General features: G+C 34.0%; 7 protein-coding genes and 1 non-coding gene across 9 annotated transcripts; 2 read left to right on the forward strand and 6 right to left on the reverse strand.

Annotated features, from left to right (window-relative positions):
* Positions 280-350, reverse strand: TRNAS-GCU. Its single transcript has one exon. It is a non-coding gene; the product is annotated as a tRNA-Ser (tRNA).
* Positions 2,364-5,194, forward strand: LOC104744407 (glutathione S-transferase F11-like). Of its 2 annotated transcripts, XM_010465464.1 has the most exons (8): positions 2,364-2,743; positions 2,900-2,991; positions 3,087-3,167; positions 3,286-3,380; positions 3,492-3,579; positions 4,043-4,192; positions 4,275-4,323; positions 4,591-5,194. In XM_010465464.1, exons 1-8 carry the CDS (start codon positions 2,713-2,715, stop codon positions 5,037-5,039), a joined length of 1,035 nt encoding a protein of 344 aa, XP_010463766.1. In that variant the 5' UTR covers positions 2,364-2,712; the 3' UTR covers positions 5,040-5,194. The 2 variants fall into 2 exon arrangements, with proteins under 2 accessions (XP_010463766.1, XP_019092133.1); XM_019236588.1 differs by lacking the exon at positions 2,364-2,743 and having other exon boundaries at positions 2,912-2,995.
* On the reverse strand, positions 5,302-8,048 carry LOC104744408 (NAC domain-containing protein 45). Its single transcript, XM_010465465.2, has 6 exons — positions 7,606-8,048; positions 6,781-7,061; positions 6,404-6,685; positions 6,046-6,294; positions 5,896-5,965; positions 5,302-5,806 (listed from the first exon to the last, which is right to left on the reverse strand). Exons 1-6 carry the CDS (start codon positions 7,760-7,762, stop codon positions 5,415-5,417), a joined length of 1,431 nt encoding a protein of 476 aa, XP_010463767.1. The 5' UTR covers positions 7,763-8,048; the 3' UTR covers positions 5,302-5,414.
* On the forward strand, positions 9,725-11,437 carry LOC104744410. The gene has a single exon (XM_010465466.2). It carries the CDS (start codon positions 10,016-10,018, stop codon positions 11,147-11,149), a length of 1,134 nt encoding a protein of 377 aa, XP_010463768.1. The 5' UTR covers positions 9,725-10,015; the 3' UTR covers positions 11,150-11,437.
* On the reverse strand, positions 11,508-13,081 carry LOC104744411 (expansin-A13). Its single transcript, XM_010465468.1, has 2 exons — positions 12,540-13,081; positions 11,508-12,123 (listed from the first exon to the last, which is right to left on the reverse strand). Exons 1-2 carry the CDS (start codon positions 13,025-13,027, stop codon positions 11,811-11,813), a joined length of 801 nt encoding a protein of 266 aa, XP_010463770.1. The 5' UTR covers positions 13,028-13,081; the 3' UTR covers positions 11,508-11,810.
* On the reverse strand, positions 13,172-14,438 carry LOC104747975. The gene is made up of 3 exons (XM_010469678.1): positions 14,311-14,438; positions 13,668-13,920; positions 13,172-13,589 (listed from the first exon to the last, which is right to left on the reverse strand). Exons 1-3 carry the CDS (start codon positions 14,436-14,438, stop codon positions 13,293-13,295), a joined length of 678 nt encoding a protein of 225 aa, XP_010467980.1. The 3' UTR covers positions 13,172-13,292.
* Positions 15,771-17,578, reverse strand: LOC104744412. The gene is made up of 5 exons (XM_010465470.1): positions 17,408-17,578; positions 16,929-17,179; positions 16,638-16,849; positions 16,263-16,521; positions 15,771-16,137 (listed from the first exon to the last, which is right to left on the reverse strand). Exons 2-5 carry the CDS (start codon positions 17,169-17,171, stop codon positions 15,847-15,849), a joined length of 1,005 nt encoding a protein of 334 aa, XP_010463772.1. The 5' UTR covers positions 17,172-17,179; positions 17,408-17,578; the 3' UTR covers positions 15,771-15,846.
* On the reverse strand, positions 20,167-24,532 carry LOC104747976 (UTP--glucose-1-phosphate uridylyltransferase 2). The gene is made up of 18 exons (XM_010469679.2): positions 24,450-24,532; positions 24,247-24,337; positions 23,861-23,921; positions 23,692-23,769; positions 23,555-23,605; positions 23,370-23,443; positions 22,787-22,859; positions 22,635-22,692; positions 22,407-22,519; positions 22,153-22,185; positions 21,758-21,810; positions 21,606-21,681; positions 21,467-21,523; positions 21,277-21,360; positions 21,099-21,197; positions 20,897-21,001; positions 20,743-20,814; positions 20,167-20,390 (listed from the first exon to the last, which is right to left on the reverse strand). The coding sequence occupies exons 1-18, from the start codon at positions 24,466-24,468 to the stop codon at positions 20,364-20,366; spliced, it is 1,224 nt and encodes a 407-aa protein (XP_010467981.2). The 5' UTR covers positions 24,469-24,532; the 3' UTR covers positions 20,167-20,363.

Here is a 24,538-nt window from a genome sequence, read left to right on the forward strand (position 1 = left end):
CTTATTCTGATCAAATAAAAGGCTTTTTCTTTGCCTCATTGAAATGAAATTGAGGCCTCTTGAATCCTTACATGGGAAACTATGATTTCTATTTTATTTTTAAAAATTTTTCCATCTATTTATTTTATTCGCTAAATGATAACTATATTTTATATGAGAAAATGAAATGTATTTAAGATCAAAAATATATTTTTCTAATGAGAATATATTAAGCACATGTCAATATATTTTAGGCAGTGCAAACAGAATCTTTTATCTTTTTGTATCCATTTATGTTTGGGCGGATAGCGGGAATCAAACCCGCGTCTTCTCCTTAGCAAGGAGAAATTTTACCATTCGACTATATCCGCATTTTTTTGCCTTCTTGATAAGAAATTTATCGATAATATTTGTTCAAAGCTAGACGAGATACACTCTTTGGTTTGGGGTCATTTCATAAAATTCTACCACCAAATCAATTCAATTAACAATTCTATTAATATATATAAATTATATATATATATATTATATATTAATATTAGATTTATTCTATATATTTAATATTGAATTCCATATTCAAGAATATATGATTCTTCTATTTCCATAAAATATTCTATATTGATATCAGATATCAATTTTTATTAGTTTTTTTTTCATACAAGGTCTTTAAAAAGCGTTTACAATGTTTTATAAGGTATAAATTTAAAAAAATTTGGCGGGAAACTTTTCCGATTTTGGCGGGAAATTTTTTGATTTTGGCGGGAAAATTTTTCATTTTTTGGCGGGAAGTTTTTTATTTTTTGGCGGGAAATGTTTTTGATTTTGATGACTGTACATTCTTGCCATCACTCAAAGAAAGGGTAATATGGTCATTTTGTATATAAAAGTTTTTTAAAAATGCCCTCTTTGAAAATGCCCTTTTTAATTTTAAAAGCGTTTACAAGGTTTACAAGGTTTTTAAAAGCATTTACAAGGTCTTTGAAAAGCGTTTACAATGTTTTTATAAGGTATAAATTTCAAAAAAATTGGCAGGAAATTTTTCCAATTTTGGCGGGAAAATTTTCATTTTTTGGCTGGAAATTTTTTATTATTTGGCGGGAAATGTTTTTCGATTTTGATGACTGTACATTCTTACCATCACTCAAAGAAAGAGTAATATGGTCATTTTGTATATAAAAGTTTTAAAAATGCTATGAATGGACATTTTTAAAAATGCCCCTCTTTGAAATGTGTATATAAAGTGCGGTTCTACCATTTTTGGCCTCCAAAGCGTCTACATTTTTTGCCTCCAAAGAGTCTCCATTTTTGGCCTCCAAAGCGTCTCCATGGCCAAAACGTCTCTATTTTTGGCCTCCAAACGTCTCTATTTTTTCCTTCAATGTGTCTCCATGGCCTCCAAATCAACTCCATTTTTGGTCTCCGAAGCGTCTCCATTTTTTGCCTCCAAAGCGTCTACATTTTTAGCCTCCAAAGCATCACCATTTTTAACCTCAAAAAGTCTTCATTTTTTGCCTCCAAAATTCATCATAGTGGCCTCCAAAGCGTCTCTATTTTTGGTCTCCAAAAGTCTCCATTTTTGGTTTCCAAAAGTCTTCATTTTTTGCCTTTAAAAGTCATCATATTTGGCCTCCAAAGCGACTCCACTTTTGGCCTCCAAAGCGTCTCCATTTTTGGCCTCTAAAAGTCTTCATTTTTGGCCTCCAAAAGTCTTCATTTTTGGCCTCCAAAATTCATCATATTTGGCCTCCAAGAGTCTCCACTTTTGGCTCCCAAGAGTCTGCATTTTTGGCCTCCAAGAGTCTGCATTTTTGGGCTCCAAGAGTCTCTATATTTAGAGTCGCTTTGGAGGCCAAATATGATGACTTTTTGAGGCAAAAAATGGAGACTTTTGGAGACCAAAAATAAAGATTTTTGGAGGCCAAAAATGGAGACGCTTTGGAGGAGGCCAAAAATGAAAGACTTTTGGAGGCAAAAAATGAGATCCTTGGAGGCCAAAACTGAAGACGCTTTGGAGGCCAAAAGTGAAGTCGCTTTGGAGGCAAAAAATGAAGACTTTTGGAGGCCAAGGCCAAAAATGAAGACTCTTGGAGGCCCCAAAAATGGAGACTCTTGGAAGCCAAAAATAAGATTTTTGGAGGCCAAAAAACCATAATATTAATAAAGAAATTATTACAAAATTTACACACAAGTTAAATATACTTTTACATGGTTGGATTAATAAAAGAAATTTGAGTGTTAAGTAATAATGTAATTATGTTTGTTCAATATATTTTTTTAATTTTTATGTAATGTAATTTCTAGCATTTTAATTTCTTAATAATAATTTGATAACCAAAATAAATTAGTCACTATTATTCTAAAAAAAAAAGAAATTATTACATATGTAAGTAAATATGATTAGAAATCTTGTGGGATATATTCGGTAATAAATAACAGTGAGGGGTTCTTTTGAAATATCTCAAATATGTTGTGTAAGATGCTGACGTGGAGACCCATGGGATGACGAAGCTTTGACTCGTCGCGCTTGCTTGGTTCCTTCTACTTGAAGTTGTTAGACTCCACCACGATCCAATTTCAACAAGATGAAGATGATGATCATTCAAACTCCTCTTGGGTTGATTGTTTCAGAGATTATTAAAAAGAAAAATTACACTTTCTCAGATCTGAAATTTTGTTTGAATTTTGTCTTCTTACGTGTTTTTTCTTTTATTGTCCAATTCGTCGCCGGCAACAATGGCTTCCTTGGAGATGAACGACCTAAAAAGTAAGTTCCTTTGGGATATATGTGATAAGAATAATGAACTCTGTATCCATTGATTTCGAATTCTGTTATTTGCCTTGTCGAATGAATTTGTTGCACTTGTTATCATTATTGTTGAAACTTTGGTGATGTGATGATATACATATGTGGTGGTGGTAGAGATTGGGCTAGGTTTGACTGGATTTGGTATCTTCTTTACATTCCTGGGAGTGATTTTTGTGTTTGACAAGGGACTCATCGCCATGGGGAATGTTGGTATTTAGTTACCATCATCTTTGTGCTCTCTTACGATTGATTTTACCAAGAAGCTCTTTTTAAGTTTCTGTGGTCTATATTTGAACAACAGATACTCTTCTTAGCTGGTGTTACTCTAACCATTGGAATCCACCCAACAATCCAATTCTTTACTAAAAGGCAGAGTTTTAAGGTTCCTAGCTATTATTGTCCCTTTTGCTTCCAATCTGACACTCCTGAGGTCACAAGGCAAAAAGACTTAAAAGTTGATACTTGTTGCTTTTATACTTGTTGTTGATATACACATATAGATATCATTTGGATTGGGTTTCTGCTTCTCTGTTGTGTTTGGATGGCCTATCTTCGGTTTGCTTCTAAAATCATATGGCTTCCTTGTCCTCTTCAGGTTTGGTTTTCCTCTCTCCTCAACAACATCTTGTGCCGTATTATTACCAAGTTTTGATTTTGCTTACTGATGATGATGTCTTTTCTTCCATTCTTCTGTCATGTTTAAAAGTGGTTTTTGGCCTACACTTGCGGTTGCGGTCTTTCTTCAAAGGATACCTCTATTGGGCTGGCTTTTTCATCAACCATACATCAGATCGGTACACTCTCAGTTTTACATTTTATTTTACACATATATCTTCCTTATCCCCAACCCAACGTATAATTGGACTCAGTTGAAGAAGAAATACATTTGTATTTACAAATTTTACATATACTGTATACAGATGTAATTAGAAACCTGTTTTAGCAAAATTAGAACAAATAGATGTAAACACACTAATGCAAAACACAAACGAAATGTACGTAACCTTCAAACTTTGTGTTTCACAAAATAATAAAAAAAAAAAAAAAAAGAAACAGCACGTTCCATTTCTCACCTACTTACCGGTCCATCGGATTTCGAAATATATATAAGTGATGATTACTCCACAAGCAAAGTCACTCTCATTCTTTGGATGTTGAAAATTGAAATATATATAATTCATGGTCTATAAATTACACGCATCCATATTCATATCAACAATACATTACGTATAAAAAAAGTTATACATTTTTTATCAGAAAATGGTAGTCAAAGTATATGGGCAGATAAAAGCAGCTAATCCACAAAGAGTATTGCTCTGTTTTTTGGAGAAAGGCATCGAGTTTGAGGTGATTCATGTCGATCTCGATCAACTTGAGCAGAAAAAACCAGAACATCTTCTCCGTCAGGTATAACTTTAGCATTATATTTTAACTATTATCACAGAAACGTATGTATTAGTCATTACTTTCGTTGTATACTTGTTATTAGCCGTTTGGTCAAGTTCCAGCTATTGAAGATGGAGATCTCAAGCTTTTTGGTAAGATAAAACTCTCAAATTTGTTATTGTTTTAAAGTTAAATGACCATGTGTACTCAATTACTCTTAAGTCGAAATTTTACTCTTGAGTAATTTTTATGGGTAAAATATATTTCTAAACTGTATACGATTTCTTTGTTTAGATTTTGTCTCAACAACATATCTTTCTACTTTTATTTGATTTTTTTTGTCAAATTTTCAAAAATATATTTTCTTATACTAATGGTTAAAAACAAGTTATATATTCCATTTTTGGCTTAACTTCAAGAGTCGCGAGCCATAGTGAGGTACTACGCGACAAAGTATGCGGACCAAGGAACGGACCTCTTGGGCAAGACTTTGGAGGAACGAGCCATTGTGGACCAGTGGGTGGAAGTTGAGAATAACTATCTCTATGCTGTGGCTCTTCCCTTAGTTATTAACGTCGTCTTTAAGCCCAAGTTTGGTGAGCCATGCGACGTTACTTTGGTTGAGGAGCTAAAGGTCAAGTTCGAGAAGGTCCTCGATGTTTATGAGAACCGATTAGCTACGAACCGGTATTTGGCCGGTGATGAATTCACATTGGCTGATTTGACTCATATGCCCGGTATGAGATATATCATGAATGAAGTCAGTTTGAGCGGTTTGGTTACGTCTCGAGAGAATGTTAACCGGTGGTGGAATGAGATTTCGGCTAGACCGGCTTGGAAGAAGCTCATGGATTTGTCTGCCTATTAAATTACTTCAAGTTTACATGGATGGTGGATGGTGCTGATGATGATAATTATAATGTGGTATTTGGACCAAATTAAGTAAAAGTGTTTTTTTCCAAATAAAGTTAAATCGCATGTTATATTAATTTTCTATTAAAAAAACTATATTACTTCAGTAAACTATGCGAAAATCTTGAGGGAAATAACAACTGAAAAAAGTATATATATACTCTGGAGGGAAATATTCCAATTTGTTGTTGTTATACGTATAAGAGATATTTTGCAAATAGTAAGAAATACAACAATTAAATGTAAAAATATTAGTATACATACATATATGTAAGTGCCCTGTGTTATATCCAAAAGGGTTAAATAAATCAATAATTTAAAAAGAAAAGAATCAGAAAAAAATCGCAAGACATTTGTAGTATTGCTGAGCCATTAAACTACAAAGTGTTAGTTTTGTCTTCGTGATCTTCTCAGCTCTTTGTAACCAAGAATCTTTGTCTTCTTCAATGAACAATGTTCTTTCTTCCACATTGTGATTGACGTGGACTTTCAACGTGTGAGATGGTACGACTTGGTGATATAGAATTTTCGTTGTTTGATATGTCGAGATGAGCATTTGGTTGTTATATCTAGTTTCCTCCTCAACCACCTCAAATCCTAATGAATCAAGGGTTTCATTTGTGCTCACATGTTCATTATCTTCTATTCTATTCACGTTTTCCTCGTTATATATATCAAATGAGAAAAAATCATCGATATCTATGTTGCCATTGGTATTGTTCCCTGTAAATTAAACAATTTGTAATTATCGTTAGATAAGAAGTGCAACTTAACAATCTTCAACTTTAAACCTAATTATAAATCATTCTCACCATGAAATCCAAGATCTTGGTCAGTATCATCCAAACTCGAGATCATCTTCTTCTCTTCTATATAACCGGCCTGTTCAAATGCATTATAAATAATATATGTTAGGCTTAATTTAACAGAAAGTAACTTTAAATATAGTCTGATATACATACCTGGTTCATATGATGATTAGACGTTATTAATTGTTCATCATAATTGCCAACGTGGATCACTTGATCACCAACGTTATTATAGTTGTTGGAGTTACTTGCAGCGAAAGTAAAGTCATCCAACACACCATGATCGTTGTTGTGAGTCATACTCGTAAAGAAATCGCAATCACTAACCGCAGAGTTCTCTACACGCAACGGTGGTAGAGATATATTGTGTTGTAACATTGAGCAATCGATCTCTGTATTAACCTGTATGAACATATAGAGAATCCATCATTAACAATATGTTATACGTTGATGGGTGCATTTAACCTTATAGGGTGATGGATGTAAAAAAACTTTGAAATATTAGTTATACCTTATATGGAGTAGGGAACGGTCTATAAGGAGAACCATAGTATTGTGACCAGTCCTCGTTGCTGATTGCGTTGGAATTAAAACGCTCGTTGCCAAATCGCGGTTGGAATGTGTTTTGAACTTGATGAGTAGTTGAGCTGATTTCGAGATCCGAACAATTGTCAAAACTCGATGAGCAGTTACCACTCACATTCGACATCGCGTGGACATATGACCGATGCTGATCTCTTGGCTTAGCTTCAATAACAATCTTTTTGAACACACGACAAAGTGCATATGCATCCTGAAATATAAAAGATTAGACGGGATTTTTTTTAATGATATATATACAATAAAAAAAGAATAATTAGTCGAATTAATTGTAGTTAGCGAACGAACCTGCATGCCATACGCAGAAGGCTCGCATTCCGTTTCATCGAGTCGATATTCGTGCATGACCCAACCGGTTCTAATACCGTGTGGGGCACGCCCACGGTAGTAAACCAGTGTCTTCTTGGTTCCAATGGCTCGGTCTCTCCAACTCACCCGTCGGTCTTTGCCAGTGGCCTTCCAATAACCGCCTTTGGTTGCGCGGTTTGTCCTTGAACCGTTGGGATACTTCCGGTCACGTGGGCTGAAGAAGTACCATTCTTGGTCTTTGCTCGGAAGCAAAGATTTACCTATCATTTAATATATATTTGATTAGCGATTACTATATAAACAACGATATTTATCAATAGATATATATGGATAATGAATCCAAACCTTAAGAAATACGAATATCTCAACAAAGTTCGTGGCATTCATGTTTACAATTATACATTGAAAAGAATTAAAGAAATACAGTTATTGAATTTGATGTCAGAAAAAAAAAACAGTCGAAATAATAACAAATTAAGAAAATAGTTATATAAAGAACTATTGTATACTTGTTGCTTGTAACATGTGGAATTTTCCAGGTAGAAAATAAACGTATATATAGGGTTTCTTCATACATGTTATATTCTTATTCTTTTCTTCAACCTAGCTCTCTTTGTTGCTTAAGTTTAAGAGCATAAATAACAATTATTATCATAGAAACTGTGATTTTAATCCAATTGGAGAAATTGAAACTAAACTATAATCGAGTAATGTTTATCATAAATCATATATCCTTTAAAAGATTTATATAGCTAGTAACTCATGCGCATAAATGAAGAAGATCAAAATATTAGTAATTAATACCTGGTAAGTCCCATGGCTCACACTTGTAGAGATCAACTTCAGCGATAACCTCAAGTTCGATTTCTAGACCGTTGATCTTTCTTTTTAGATAGTAAGTAATTAGTTCCTCGTCCGTTGGATGGAATCTGAAACCTGGAGGTAACGAGACAGGAGCCATGTATATATATAATCTCTTGAAATGATGTTTTTTGAATCAATTAGGAGATAGAAAGAAAGAGAGAAATAATCGAGACTCGAGAGGAAGAAGACGACAGAAATGTTTTGTGTTCGTTGAGGGTTCGGAGAGCAAGGGAGGGGTTATATATAAAGAGGAAAAAGACAGAAGACATGAAAAAAGGAGAGGCGAAAAAGTGAATAAAGAGAAGGTCCCTATCCCAATATAACAAATACTACTATTATAAATTTAGCTCTTTTTTAAAAAAAAATTCATCAATTTCTTTTTTGTGCTAACAAATAACATGATCACGAGGTGATAATGTACTAAACCGGAATAATTAATGAAAAATTGCCGCCCTAAAATGGTAAACCGTGTTTCTTCATCAAGTGGCGATCCTCTCAATTATATTATCCCATGCTTCTCCAAGAGTGGTCGGTCTGGAATATTTGTGTACGTGTCAGAATTTTATTGGTTGCATGGGAGATCGAATCTTGGGTTAACCCAAAACTGTTGCAATCTCTTTTATAGTATATTTTTTATTTTTATGTTTGGTCTTTGTGCTTTGGCGGCACTTCTAACTGAAATAACTGTCTCTTTTAATTCATTTTGTACCCACTTGCATCCGAATCCTTTAATTTGTCTTCTTTCACATTGCCATCCGATCTACGTACGTACATTGATCTTATTTTAAAAATAGATCTTTCATGTTGTAATTTATTATTTATAGTTATTTTATATTTCATTTTGTCATTTATATGTTTTTTTTTTTTCAGATTCATATCTCATCGTCGTAGTTTATATGGCTAGAAACTTATTTCTTCACATTTTTTAGTCCGCCAATAAATTACCATATCATTTGATCTAATTAGAAAACTATTGACCGTAAGTCCAAAACTAATGGATATTAGAAATTATTGCTCTATTTGCTATGTTTATATGATTATGAACATGTTCACATGGTAAAGGTGATTATAAAACTTATAAAATTTCGATCGACGACTGAAACTAGATCAATATTAAAAAAAACCTAACAAAAAAAACACAAAAAAGCATATGAGAATGAGATGGATATTATTATTATTATCATCATGTGGGATCCAGCAGATGTGAACATGTGAATAAATCCTTGGAAGCAATTGATGGGCCATCCCGCCGGGAGCATCACTTCTCAGCCTTTCTCATCATCGTCATAACCTTTTTCTCTCATTATTCCAAATTCCATATTCTCTTTTTCTTCTATTATGTATCACCATATTGTATACACATACAATCCCACATATATATACATTAAACATATCTACACACATACAATATGATCATATAGCCTTCTTTACACATTTCCCCCACATGAATCCATCTTTTGGTTCTTTACTTATTTCTTCCTACCCAACGTTCACACACATCTCTATAAAACTAATAACATCATAGATTTGTCCTCCTATTAGCCCTACCTTAAAAGCTAGAGTGAATATAATAAGGCATTAATATTTTGATTTGTTACACCCTCCCCAAGGCCTCAAGTAACCATAGAATGAGAAGAAATTAACAAAATAAAAAGTATATGTAAAATCGGTGAGCTAAATGGGCTTTTAAGTGGGCCGAAAACTTATGATCCAAATCAACATGCGGTCACGTGATACCCAGCGGTGAGCGTACGTTAGAATAGTTTCCTTGTTCCATTAGCAGGCTAAAGTGAACCGAACTATGTCGTTCTGAGATGTGAGAGATCATCAATAATAAAATCTATTGGAGATCTATCAAATATGGAAATTTTAAAAGCCAAGTACAAAATAAAAGTTAAATATGTAAAATCGGTAAGCTAAATGGGCTTTTAGGTGGGCCGAAAAACTTATGATCCAAACCAACATGCAGTTACGTGATACCCAGCGGTGAGCGTACGTTAGAATAGTTTCCTTGTTCCATTATCAAGCTAAAGTGAACCGAACTATGTCGTTCTGAGATTCATCATCAATAATAAAATCTAATGGAGATCTATCAAATATGGAAATTTAAAAAACCGAAGAAGAGAAGCCTACGGTTGTTCTGTTCCTTTCAATCTCACCAAATTTTCATCTTCGCCTTCAATTTTTGTGTGTTTCAATCTGATGTGTTCTCTTCACCAAACCAATTTCGTAACCCTAGCTTCTTAAATTGTAGGAACTAGAAAACCAAAAAAAAAAGAAAAGAGTTTGATTCGTCGAATCTGAATAAAAAAATTGGGTTTTTGTCTAGATGATGAAATCTAGATGATAGATGTGTGTGTCTGATTACGAAACCCTGAGAGAGATGCTAGGAGCGATTCATTACGGAGTATTAGCAGCTTGTTTCGTCCTCTTCGTTCCCATGGTTATGGCAGGTTGGCATCTAAGCAGGAACAAGATGCTCTTCTTTAGTGGCGCTTTGTTTATTTCTCTCGCTGTTTGTGTTCATCTCACTCCTTATTTCCCTTCCGTCTCCGACATCGTTGCCTCTGTTTCGTCTGTTGTCGTCTACGATCATCGTATCTCTTGTATCAACGAGGTGAATCAGATTGTCTGGGATGTTAAGCCTGTTCGTAGGCGTAGTAACAACAACGGCTCAACAACGAAGCTTGATTATTTCGACAAGAATTGGGATTGGATGAAATCGAGGAAAGTTTTGAGCTGTGAGTTTCAGAAATTGGATAGGTTCGATGTTTCTGATTTGTTGAATGGATCTTGGGTTGTTGTCGCTGGTGACTCTCAGGCGAGGTTCGTTGCTTTGTCTTTGTTGAGTCTTGTTTTGGGTTCGGATTCAAAGTCCTTGGGTTCGGTTAAAGATGATCTCTTTAAGAGGCATAGTGATTACACCCTTGTGGTTAAGGAGATTGGGATGAAGCTTGATTTCGTTTGGGCTCCTTACGAGAAAGATTTGGATGATCTTGTTGTGTCGTATAAGAAGATGAACAAGTATCCTGATGTTTTGATTATGGGAAGTGGGTTATGGCATATGCTTCATGTCAACAATGCTTCAGATTTCGGATTTCAGTTGAAGCAGTTGAGTAGTCATGTGGAGTCTCTGGTGCCATTGAGGCCAAAAGAGCAAGAAGGAGGTGGATCTGTTTCTGGTAGATCTATGCATCTGTTCTGGATTGGGATGCCTGTTTTGATCAATGGGATGTTGAATACGGATGAGAAGAAGCACAAGATGAGTGATACGGTGTGGCATGAGTATGATAGGTCACTAGGGGAGAGTAAGATCTTGCGTCAAATGGGAGGTCCACTTATCTTGCTTGATATACAGTCTTTTACATGGAACTGTGGACCGCAATGTACACTTGACGGAATGCATTACGACTCTGCGGTCTATGATGCTGCTGTTCACGTCATGCTCAATGCGTTGCTTATTGAATCTCATCAAACTTTATGAGTTCTTGACACGGTTTTACTTTTTTTTTGGTTTTTTTTGTTTGGGGTTATTGAATCTCATGTAGAGTTTTAAGAGAAGTGGGATGTTGATAGGAATTTTTACAACACACGATGATCCTTTTGGCCTGAATGATCTTCACATTGGAAGTAAGTGAACTTACATTCTTGGCTATAATAGGTTTACTATCTTTTGACTTTGGAAGTTATAACCTTTTAGTTATTCAGATTCTTGTTACTATTATACATCACAGTACTCTTTTTGCATTCTTTTAACTGTTTTTACCTTCAATATATATCTGATCATGGCCTATTGTTACAAAATCGGAATACAGTACACCAGTGGTTTTGAACGAAAACTGTAAGACTCAATGCTCATCATTAGATTTAAGCATTTGAAAGGATGCTTTCGCTCCTTGGTAATGTAAAACATATAGATACAATAGTGATGTTTGTGTGATCACTGTTCTTAGTACATTGGTGATATTTGTACCTATGCGTGGGAAAAAGAGACTATGAAATGCAAAAAGACTGACCCAAGTTTCTTCCTTTTCAAACCTAAAGATAACCTTAGACCAAGATCAATATACTTGCCATCAAAAAAAATTCCGACAGGGAAAAAAAAAGAATCACGAGATATCTCTCGATAAACCCCCGTGTTTGTCTCATGGAGTCTCGAATTGTTTCCCTTCAAAGGTCTGTCCGTAATTCCAGTTTTTAGGGGAGACATTGTAAGCTGTCACGGTTGACCTGTCACTAGAAGTTACCTCAAAAGAGAGAGCTTGGTTCTTGAGATCAGCATTGATATGCCAATTTTGTCCCCAATTCCGACCCATTGGTAACCACCCGGTTCTTGACCCTTTGATCTTCACAGCAGCTATATCACCGGATCCCGCAACATTGGTGATCAGAACCGATATGAAAATTCCCCCTCCATCAACTGTAAACCGCATGCTCCCTTCCCTTCTGCAGTTGATCCTGTTTTTGTAATACCAACAACAATGGTTACATGTTCTGTTAAGCCATAACTTAAAAATATCCAATGCTCCAAAACTATTCAGACTACATACATACAACATTGGTATCCTCCAATCCAAATCTATCCAAATTCTACTTCTCTGAACTATTGTAAACACCAACTCAAAATCAGATAGAACTATATGAGGGGCAATAAAGTAAATGACTAAATCGAGACATCAATTTAGGGCAAACCTAGCTCACATAAAGCACACGGATATCGAAGAAGACGGAAGAAAGCAAAAAGAAAAAGCATCATCATCGCCTCCATTATTTAAATCGTGAAAAAAGCAGAACCGCGTTCCCACCACCGCAAACGCACTTCTCTCAAAACGCGAAACTAATTTGGCAAAAAAACAACAAATTACAAAACGCACCTACGATACTGCACCGGCATATTCCCAGCTTTCCAAATAGCGATTTTCTCAAACGCTTCGATCGGAAGGACGAAATGTTTGTTAGGTGGGTTACAGTGACCACCACCTTCAGGATCAAATCCGTAATTAGGAGCACAAAAATTCGTAGCGGTGACAATGATTGAAGTACCAGGGATACACCAACGGAGATCATCAACACATCTGAGCTCGTAACAAGCACCACAGATCTGACCACGCTCAAACAGAGTCTCGCTTAGACCAACCGTAGCCATACCGTACCCAGATTTCACGAGATCTCCGTATCCACACGCACCTCCCACCGCGTCTCTAGGATTCGAAGCCGCGTAGTAGGTGGCTCGAGCTGGACGCCATTCTGATGCGTCTGAAGAGACGGAGGAAGAAGAAGGTGATGAGGTTGACGAAGAGTAATGAGAAATCGCCGGCGGGGTTAGTGCAAGGAAGAGTAAAGCTAGAAGTAACCGTCGCATCTCTCCGGCGAGAGTGAGAGAGAGAGAGATTTGATTTTTTTGGTTTCTCTTTTTGTTTACTAAAACAACTCTTTAGTGGGAAAACAAAACATATTGCTTTTACCGGTTTTGTCGGTTTGTTTGAAATGACTATAATACCCTCCAACTTAGCGGCTTAACCACAAATCAAAATCCATATACATACCACTTAAACGGTTAAACCATACATGCCCATAATTTTATCAAATTTATTCGAAACACAAGTCTTTTTTTTTTTTTTTGTTCATTAATTACTACAAGCGGCTTTGATAATGGCTTCGAAATGCTGCTTCTCATAGATGATGAAATGTCCACCATCAGGGACCTCATGGAGTTTTATCCATGGCAGTTTATCGCATATATAGACTAAAACATCTCGCAAAATTTGTTTGTCTTCGAGTGCACACCACATATGAAACGACCCTTTGTTGTTACTGTCCGAAAACGGGTTGCTCAATTCCGTTGGATCGAATTCCCATTTCCCGTAAGCCGCGATGATGTCTCGTTGTGTGCTCACAAATTCACCTTGCCGTATTGCAGATTCCTATAACGAATAGCATTTCATGCATGAGCATGAGTGTTTTTTTTTTTTTTGTCAATAAGGTTCATTACATATGCGTACCTTATAGGAATGTGTTTTATGTATTTCTGCGAGTTCTAAATCTCGCTTGGTCATAGTGTCTTTGGGATTCCGACTATTTGGGAACCATTTCTGAGTCATCCACCAATATAACAACCATGGACAGTAGTGTGCGACTCCAAGTGTCAACTGAAATCCAGTTGGCAATTTCTTCATCGCGGCATTCAATAAGTTTCGAGGCACACGGCTCCACCAAAAATTCACTAACGGAACCACCAACGTTGCTCCACTTAGCCTATTATAAACAACATTCACATATAAGTCAACACAAACACCACAATCATTATAATCTTTAGATAACCTGACTTTTGGTAAATGGTAAGTTACAGATGGGGATGAAACAACAAGAAGAAAAGAGTCGTGTATTTGAGAAAATATTATCCCAACTATTAGCACCAAGTGTTTTTTCTTATTTAAATTTTAATGTTTGTAATCTATCGCCTGAAAATTTTCAAACCGAAAATCTTAAAAGAAATGGATAAAAGATGTAAATATATAAACATAAGCGCTAGTCTTGATAGATGATGACAAGTGACAATCCAAAATATTGATTATTGTTTCTAATTTTTTTATCATTATATTTTTCTTAAGAGATATCCCATATTTATATAGGAGTATTATTTACCTATGAGGAATGTATTTTTCTACGAACCAAAAAATTAAAAGAACTTCTTTAAAGAAAACTAAAGAAGAAAGAAACTCAGATAACTGTCTAGAGAGAAATGGAGAGAAAGACCAACCTAATGATATCATATACGAGATGATTAGCTAATCCCATCCATATATATTAATAGAAAAATACTCTCACAAAAAAAAGTTGAGGTGTCGCGCTCACATCGCTTCTGTGTCTTTTAAATTAATACACTTACATTTCATTATTATTTACATAAATATGGTATCCCCTATATATTAATAGAGAATCACTCTCACAAAAAAAGGCTGATGTGTCACGCTCACATCGCTTATGTGTCTTTTTTAATTAATGCACTTATATTTCATTATTATTTACATAAATATGTTATTCCCTATATATTAATATAGAATCACTCTCACCAAAAAAAAAAACCTGAGGTGTTGCGTTCACATCGTTTCTGTGTTTTTTTTAATTAATGCACTTACATTTCATTATTATTTACACAGATATGTTATTCACATATATAAGACAATGTTCTTTTCTATTAGTTTTTTAAATGAAAGATTTTTCAATAATCAAAATCTAGAAATGTATTTAATTATCAATTTCATAATGTATTTAATTATTAGAAGTAAATTGAATTTCACAAACAAAAATAAAATTATTCATTTATTTACCAGTTTTATATATTTTCATATTGCATTTTTAAATTTACGATTAGTTTAAATTTAATCGATTTGTCTATAAAATATTGCTACTTATTTGAGATTAATCTTAAACCTTAAATAATAATATTACTCATAATATTTATTTAATTCAATTTACCCGCACATAGTGGAGGTTCGTACCTAGTGTGGTGTAATGGTGGTATCGTTGTTTTTTTCTTTTTTTTAGCAAGGCATACAACAGGTTTTGTAAGGATACCATTAAACGATAACAAGGATACCTTCCAACTCTAATATAATTGCGCTTGGTTTATCCAGTTCAGGAATCCGCTCTTTTGTTACAAATACTGTCTTTATTCTTTTTCTCTTTGTTACACATGTCTTGAATCTTGATAACTTATTTTGCATTACTTTTATTGAATTGGTTGTCCTTTTGCATTCATTATCAATTACGTAACTCCCTTCGTTTATATTGCATATTAAATTGTATTTTTGGATTTATTACAGATTTTAGATCACTAAGAAAGAAAGACAAACAAACTTATCCTTCGTGAATTTTTAAAGAAATTGCTTTGTTAATTTAAATCCAAGTGTTTGTGACACATACGGTGGAAGCATTTTTAAACAAAAAAGACTAAAGACCTATATTGCACGGTGATAAATTTGCCAACCATGATTGTATCGCCACTAAAGTGATTTTTTTTTAACTGATACTAACTCAGATAATATATATATATCATTAGAAAAAACCACATCGATATAAAATTGGAATTTAAGTCGTAAAAATCATGACATCAAAACATATATTTAATTAAATCCATTCCAAACACAAACTATTAAGATTTGTTTTATCTTTTCACATTCAACTACAAGCGGCTTTAATAATGTCTTCAAAATGCTGTTTCTCATGAATAATAAGATGTCCAGCATCAGGGACTTCATGAAGCTTTATCCATGGAAGCTTATCACATAAGAAGAGTAAAACCTCATGCGATATTTGTTTGTCTTCGAGTGCACACCAAATGTGAACTGACCCTTTGTTATCATCTGAAAATGGATTGCTCAGTTCGGTTGGATCAAACTCCCAATTTTCGTGACCCGCAATGATGTCTCGTTGCATGCTCACATATTCACCTTGACGTAGAGCGGACTCCTGAACCGCATAAATCAATCGCTTTCATGAGTGTTTTTTTTTTTCTTCATTATAAAGTATCATCAAGTTCAGTATATATATAAGAAAACTAGTTTAAAACTACACTACATAATTTATTAAGATACCTTGATATAAGCGTGTTTTGTATGCTTATCCGCGAGCTCTATATCGCGCTCAGTCATAGTTTCTCTAGGATCCTGACTAAATGGTGAGAACCATTTCTGAGTCATCCACCAATAAAACAACCATGGAAAGTAGTGTGCGACGCCAAGTGTCAATTGGTTTGGAATTGGCAGTTTCTGGAACGCCGACATCGACAAGTTTAGAGGCAGACAATGCCACCAAAAATTCAGTAGCGGAACCACCAACGTTGCTCCACTTAATCTATAATATAATACACACATTAATATATTGTTAGAGACATTCACTCAAGTATATATAGATTATATAATCTTTAATTTATTTATATATACGGAATATGTACGTAGCACGATAGATACCTATGAGGAATGTACTTGAGACAGCCGTAAACTGGATAAGCGCCGAGTGACATTCCTAAGACATGGAACTTTGGACCGACTTGCAATTTATCAGCAAGTTCTTCGATATCGTATGTATCCGTTTTGAGTGTTCTTGATAGATGAGGATCGCTTTCTCCATAGCCAGCTCTATCGAAGAGCAAGAAGTATATCTTGTACTCGTCGATCATTTCCTGAAAGCCAGAGGAGCATTATTAATGATATGAAACAATATTCAAGGAATTTGCAATATAATCATTTAATTTAGAATACCTGTGTGATTTTTAAATCCACTAACTTGGAACTTCCAAATCCGTGGAGAATGATTATTTTATTTTTGGCTTTGTCTTTTGGAAAACCTAATTCCTTGTACGCTAGATATCTGCCATCATTGAGCTTGATTCTTGGAGATATCTCAGAAACATTCTTTGGCAACGGAATTGGCGGAGGCGGCTTTATGGACTTGTAGACATAAAAGGCTATTAAACCGAGAACAGCGACTAGAAACAACATCATTTAGTGACCTGTGCGTAAGAGATATATGAGGGAATATTGGAAAGAGTACTTTAGAAACAACATGATAAACTGATATATGATCAACTGATCATATATGTGCGATAGTGACATATCTAATATTTGGGACATCATAAGTCCCTCAAAACAAGGTAGCAGTAGTGATCGATTCGTCGTCAACGTTTTTTTAATAAGATCCAAGAAAATGAAAAGAAAAAAGTCATAGAGAGAAAACTGACCTGATCTGTTTGATTCGAGCTAGAGATGGCTTGGTAATGTAAAAATCTTTTATTGATGATATCACTGGTCAAACAACTTATCAATATATATATATATATATATATATATTTATTATACTGATCAAAAGCAAAGACTTCAGGACTAGTCAAACAAATTAAGAAGGAAATGCAATTACGAGTTTCAGATTTGAAAATAAAGAAGAGCTTATCTGTTGAGATATGTTAGATCATCATAGTCTTAAATTGGACGCGTATGTAACATGCCAAATGACACATAATCTATATTTAATTTTTACTTTTTTCAAGTAACTGCCATCTATGTAATGCAATTAGATCGTGACATGTATAAAACAAGAAACAGGAAAGATCGTCTTAGATTGTTACAATTATGACTAATACACGTGTGTATGCATAATTGCATATGAATATAATTGATATCTTACTATGCGCGTATGCGGTTATCCATCGTTATTTGATTTGATTTTTTTTTTCCTTTTTATTTGCTAGAAATATATACAGATTTGTAAATTTTATAAATTTTATGTTATTCAATCATAAATTAATTGCACAAAATATGTGCTTATATCTTGCTGGATCAAATTTTCTTGGGTCCAGTAAATATTGAAGTTGCTGACCACAACATTTCTGATCGTATTGGAGAAGAACTCCAAAAATCAGGAATTAGTGTCTACCGTGTTTTTTCTGGTAAAAAATATTTATTAACGATTTATCTTTTTTGATATTTACTAGTAATTTATCTTTTTGATATTTACTAAACCAACATTAATAATTGTTTATTTGCTTGGACTTTTCTAGGTAAAAAACAAGCAACCGACTTCATACTTCTAATTTTAGGTGATAGAGATTTTGCTGATATAATCAACCATAGCAGGTTCCGAGGCTACAAATAAATTTTTTATTAAATTCTATTGTTATTGAATTCATGATTTTAAAAAATTGATTAAAAATCCAATGTTATTCAAAACAGTTTGTGTATTTTGATTGGATTTTAATGATTTTTAAATATTCTAGAGGTGTTGAGAGGATTTGTTTAGTTAATATAGAAATCCAATCTGATGGTTTTAAGTGGATTTTGAAAGAATTTTACAGTAAATCATATTAATTTCCCTAAAATTATCAAAAATCATTTAAGTGAAGATTATTGGTTTGAGATTTGAATAGAGTTTTAAAGATTTTAAATGTTATGTAGAATCTCTTGTTATTAGATCAAGATTTTGTTAAACTATGTAAAAGTTTAGTGTTATTAGTTTGTGATTTGTAAAAAGTCATTTAAAATCTTAACAAATTTGGGTTATTGGATTCAGACTTTTGTAAAGTCATTAAAAGTTTTGTGTTATTCAATTAAAACAAAAGAATCTAGGATTGTTAATGAGTTTGATTATTATGTTATTGGTTCATGATTTTAGACATTTTCTTTACAAAATTAAGTCATGGAAAATATCACAAAAATACATGGATTATTGGAGGACTTTACAAGATTTTAGAAAACTAATCAACAAAACTCTCTAACAATCTTTAACAATCTTTCACATATTCACTTTTAATAATTTTGTTGAACTCTTCAAAAATCTTCATAAATTAGAATCCAATACTACCCCTTAAATCTCATGAAAATTCAAATCACTAGGGGTGTTATTGGATTTGAATCACTAGGGATTCTAATTTATAAATAATTTTGAAGATTTTAACAAAATCATCAAAAATGAATAAGAGATTTTTAAAGATGGTTAGAGGATAGTCTATAGTTTTGTTGATTAGTTTTCAAAAATCTTGTAAAATGCTGTAAATAACCTCTATATTTTTGTGATACTTTCCATGACTTTATTTTGTGAAGAAAATGTACAATATCATGAACCAATAACATAATAATTGAATTAATTAACAATCCTACATTATTTTGTTTTAATTGAATAACACAAAACTATTAATGACTTTACAAAAATCTGAATCCAATAACCCAAATTTGTTAAAATTTTAAATGACTTTTTCAAAATCACAAACTAATAACACTAAACTTTAATAAAATTTAACAAAATCTTGATCTAATAACAACAGATTCTCCATAACATTTAAAGTCTTTAAAACTCTATTCAAATCTCAAATCAATAATCCCATCATCCCAAATTCTAGAATGAATACAATCATACATGTTATTACTATTTGAAAAAGATCCGATATATATATTTGTTTCTAAAAACTCACAATCAAAATACGAAAAATGGTCTTCGTATTTATTACATACTGATCTGTCATAAATTTTAGAAGACAAGAATCTTACAGAATAATTTGACAGGATAAGAAATCTTGGTGATGAATCATTTCTACTTTTGTCATTTGAATTTGCGATTATTCTAACTAAAGTGAAATGCAGTAAAAAATACTAGTAACTACATAAGTTGATTAGAAATTAAATTATCAAATGAGAACTATCTCATCTGGTACTTAAATGTAATAAACTAGTTTTAAAGCATAGATATGGGTTGTAGACAGAAAAAGTGGGTTATCAAAAAGAAGAATGATCGGAGATAGAAACCAAAATATATAATCAAATACTTAATTGCTATGTTTTTTTTGGGAAAATTCAAAAGAGCAAAATTTAATACTATAAAGTCCGTCCGTAGGGGGGGAATAGACTTTGCTAAGCTGCAAAAAGGAAACGTTGTTTTATTCTTTCTTCATAACTTTGCTGTGGCACTGTAATATTGGCACTGTAATGTTTTTTTTGGGAAAATTCAAAAGAGCAAAATTTAATACTATAAAGTCCGTCCGTAGGGGGGGAATAGACTTTGCTAAGCTGCAAAAAGGAAACGTTGTTTTATTCTTTCTTCATAACTTTGCTGTGGCACTGTAATATTTTCACACCAATTTAAACAGTATCTTTTCGAGATGTTGTGTCTTCCATGAGAGAGGGAAGAAGACTTGGAATTTGTCTTGTTCAGAGATCCTCCGGACCATTGATGTTCTGTACAAAACACAGATGGTGTTATTAGTCTCTGATCTTCAAAATTAATTTAGGTTCTAAACTAAACGATGTGAAATGTCACTTAGGTTTAACTGAACCAGATGAAACCTCTAAATCAATCCTAGTTTTCATTTTCGGGATACTGTATATCTCTGATTAGATACCGAACCAAAATCATAACCGTGCCAAGCTAAATTATTCTGTTCCTAGAAACCAATAAAACCAAACTGACAACCAGACCAAAACAAATTACCTAATCGAACTATAATCGGTTCCTATATTTCCAACAGAGCCAAACAATGATATAAAACCGATAAACCAAGCTAAAAAACCGGATTAAACATAAGCTTACCTTGTTCTCGATCACGGCCCCGTCCGGAATTTCGAGTTTCACGCCAGATTTTGCCGTTACAGTCACCTTGCCCTTTAAACCCAAAGAAAACCATTCTTAGTACCCACTTCGGAATCTAATGAAAACAAATTGCATGTATATAATGTAGATATACCTTGAGAACAACAGATGAGCCAAACCACACATCACCAGAAACCTTAAGGCTGTCGAGCTCGACTATACTAGGGATGGACTTGAATCGGCTCAAGAAATTGGCCACCTGTTAGAAAAGATACACTATGTGAGGCTCAAAAGTCTTGATAGGATGTTTAAGAAAGCAAATGGGACTTGGTCAGGATATCATTTTCTTTTATTACCTTCTTGAACTCCGGTCCCAATTCAATTGATGGGTTTGAGGGGTTAGTTCTAGCTTTGTTTCGGATGACAAAGCCATCAACTAAGGTGTAGAGATCAGACTGTGAAAAATTTAAATCATTAGTCAAATGTTTCAAAAGATATCTGTGTTGCTCTGTTGATATAGTTGATAGAGTTTACCTGGACGAGCAGCAAGTCTGAACTTGCCTTCACTGGCAAGAACCGTGAGCGAGGTACATTAGCACCGATAGCGTTGTCAAAGAACTGTTTTTAAACAGAATCACATTTTAAAAAACAAAGAAAAAAAAAGGAGTTGAGAAAAGATTACAGTTTGCATTCTATAAATGAGCCACTAGGACAGGCATGTTACCCTTATCGCAGCACCAACTGCAGTTTCCAGTTGAAGAACTTTGACTCCATCAACTTCCTGAATTGAAGTTGCAGTTCTTCGATTAGATAATAATGAAAATTGCAAAAATATAAAACTGTGCATTAGGCCACGCAGGAACCTTTGGGTTTGGGATGATCTCCATTTTAAGTGCATCAGCTTCCACAAGCTTTTTGATGGCCTTCAAATTAATCCATCTGTATGCTTTACACAGTTAGTGTGTACAAAAAAGTTTCTATTGTTTTAATATCGTCAGGGATGTGATCTACTTACAGGTTGTTTGTGTTGAATATCTTGAACTTCTCAATTGATTTGAACTCATTGACCTACCACAAGGATCAAAAACAAAGTGCAATTACTCTTTTAAGCAGATGATACAAGTGGGAGCAAAAAAAAAGACGGCACAAACAAAAGTCTACAGGTTTCACATTCTATTGTATATTCAATAAATATGGCATTTACTATATTCCCTTCATAAGAACAATCTAAAGCACAAAGAAAAGGGAGAAATGGCTTTGCAAAGCTTCCAAGAAAGATTCTCTAAACCAAGCTCGTTTATACCAACTTTCCTAAATCTCTAATCAATATGCTTAAAGAGTTTCAAACAATCTCTAAAGAAATTGACATCCAAACGGTAACAGGAAGTAAAAAAAGAAGTATAGACTTACATGTTCATCAGGAACCTGAGCAATCTCCAGAAGCTGAGATAAACCAAAAAGTCGATTTTAGAGGTCAGAAAAATACGTATGTTCCTTAGTAGCACAAGAAAATGGTAGCAGTGAGAACACCATGAGTTAAAAGGAGGTTTAGAATTTTCGTTTTTTTGGGTGTATTAGAGAAAAACCAAATCTGATTAGCAGTTTTTGAATAAACCATGCTTAAGAAAAGGTACATCTAAACAAGGGATGAGACAATAACTTACCTGGACTTTTCCTTCATAAGAAATGAGAGTTCCTCCCTTTACATCAGCTAAGGTTTTGGGTGTAACCTCCATACAGTATTCGTTCTTGTTCTGGATCAAATGCTTCAGGATTGCTACAGCAATTAGACACGGTAAACAAGACAGTTAGTATGGGAATTTCATGTAAAATTTCTGTTTAACCATATAACTCTGTGTATACAAGAACGAAGAAACTATAAAGAGACATACTTAAGTCAACGATTGCACCCAAGTTGTCTGAATTGGCAACAAACACATATTCTTTACCCTGAGAGACACATAAAACAAAAATTTCAATAAACATAGACGTCAATCTTCAGTGCTGGGGTAAAAACAGTAGTTGACTGCACTAAAGAAAGAACCTGTGATAAGAACGTATCGAGCTTTCCACTGTTCATGAGGGCTGGGAATACATCACCATGACCGGGAGGATACCTTCACAAAGACAATTTATTAGTAGGCGATCCAATAAACAACAGAAGATATTCTCTAAATGCAAACGTAATCTCCAATAAAAACGCATATGAAGGCAAAAAAAATATAAAATCTAAAAAGACTACAGCATATGGTCAACCAGAAAACAGATAAAATTTATGCTAATTGAGAACATGTCAAATTCTCTAATAGATTTCAATATACTGTAAAATGTTAGAAAATTCACAGCTTCTTGATCTCTGCAATCATGGACAGATCTCAGAGAGCACAAGCCACAAGGCATTGCAATTAAGTAAGCAGTTTTGATTTTTCATCACGTAAGTAATTAACCAGTTCTAGCTTGCATAAGAAGATAAAAATGCGATTTAATATGAACACGAGCAAACAATAGCCATTTAAAGTATTAAGATTTAAGTAAACTTGAATACTGTTTCCAGTTGCTGTTCGTTATCTAAACTGCAGAATAACAGATTTCAATAGTTATGAGTACGTAACAAAATGGAATCATACCAGCCATCCTTGTCGGTCTTTCCCTTGCTGGGCCATGGCACAAACTCATCTGCCACAATACGGGGATATTTGCTCTGAAATATCAAAGTAAACGTTAGTACTTAGTAGTTACAGACTGATGTCAGGTTTTTACATAGAAATGAGAATTTCATTTGCTAATTTTGATATGCATCCACATCACAAACCTGGTTAAAAGTGTGAATGTCAACATTTGAGTTGGTGTACTTTTCCACAATCTGAATATGACAAAAACAGTCAGCCAAAGAGAATAGCATAAACAAAGAAGCGAAGAAATGTGATCCCGAGAGAAAGAAAGAAGTACCTTTTGTGTGTCATCATGTGTATTAAACGAGTTCATAAGAACCAAAGGAACCTTGCTGCCATACTTGTTGTTGAGATTCTGTGAGTGAGCAATATATTCGGCATTAAGATTAGCAAAGATTATGGAGGCAGTAGGGCAGTGTTATAAAAAAAAAAAGATAATGACAAACCTCAATCTGGATAACAATCAGATCAAGAAATGTCAAACCATCACGAACTTCGATAACCGACCTGCAGAGAAACAAGGCAAAGTAAATCTTCACTTACTGAATCTTGGACTGACTACTAGTAAATGACTATGCAAAAAAAAAAGAACACAATGAATTGTTCGCTAGCTTCAATTTGGGCGTTACATCCACTAGCGATGAAAGCAATTTATAAACTATATAGAACAAGACAACATTCAACCAGAAGACACGGATGACATGGCATATAGATCTCCTGATTAGGAAACGTACGCTTAAAGAGAAAGGCAAACAATGAACTTGACATCTCAAACAGACACATATAGATTGAAAATTAAGAATTAAAAACAGACAAAGAAAAAAAGGCTTACTTGGGGCCAGTGCATCCCATAGTTGTTCCAAGACCTCCATTAAGCTTCAACACAACAAGTTTGTCCAGAAGATTCTTGGTCTCGGAAACATCTACATCAATTTAAAATTTTAAACATAGTTTTAGCACCACAGTGAGAAACCTGTAACCGTATTGAAACAAAAAAAAAGTTTGTATCATCGTCAGTGAAGAGAAGGCTCAAACCTTCAGAGACGGGAACCATTTTGTCGTAAGGAACAACGACTTCATCAGTAGGTGTCTTGATCTTACTCCACTCAATATGCTGTGCCTCA

The sequence above is a fragment of the Camelina sativa genome, chromosome 15 (genome assembly GCF_000633955.1).
Source record: "Camelina sativa cultivar DH55 chromosome 15, Cs, whole genome shotgun sequence".
In the NCBI taxonomy this organism is placed as follows: Eukaryota; Viridiplantae; Streptophyta; class Magnoliopsida; order Brassicales; family Brassicaceae; genus Camelina; species Camelina sativa.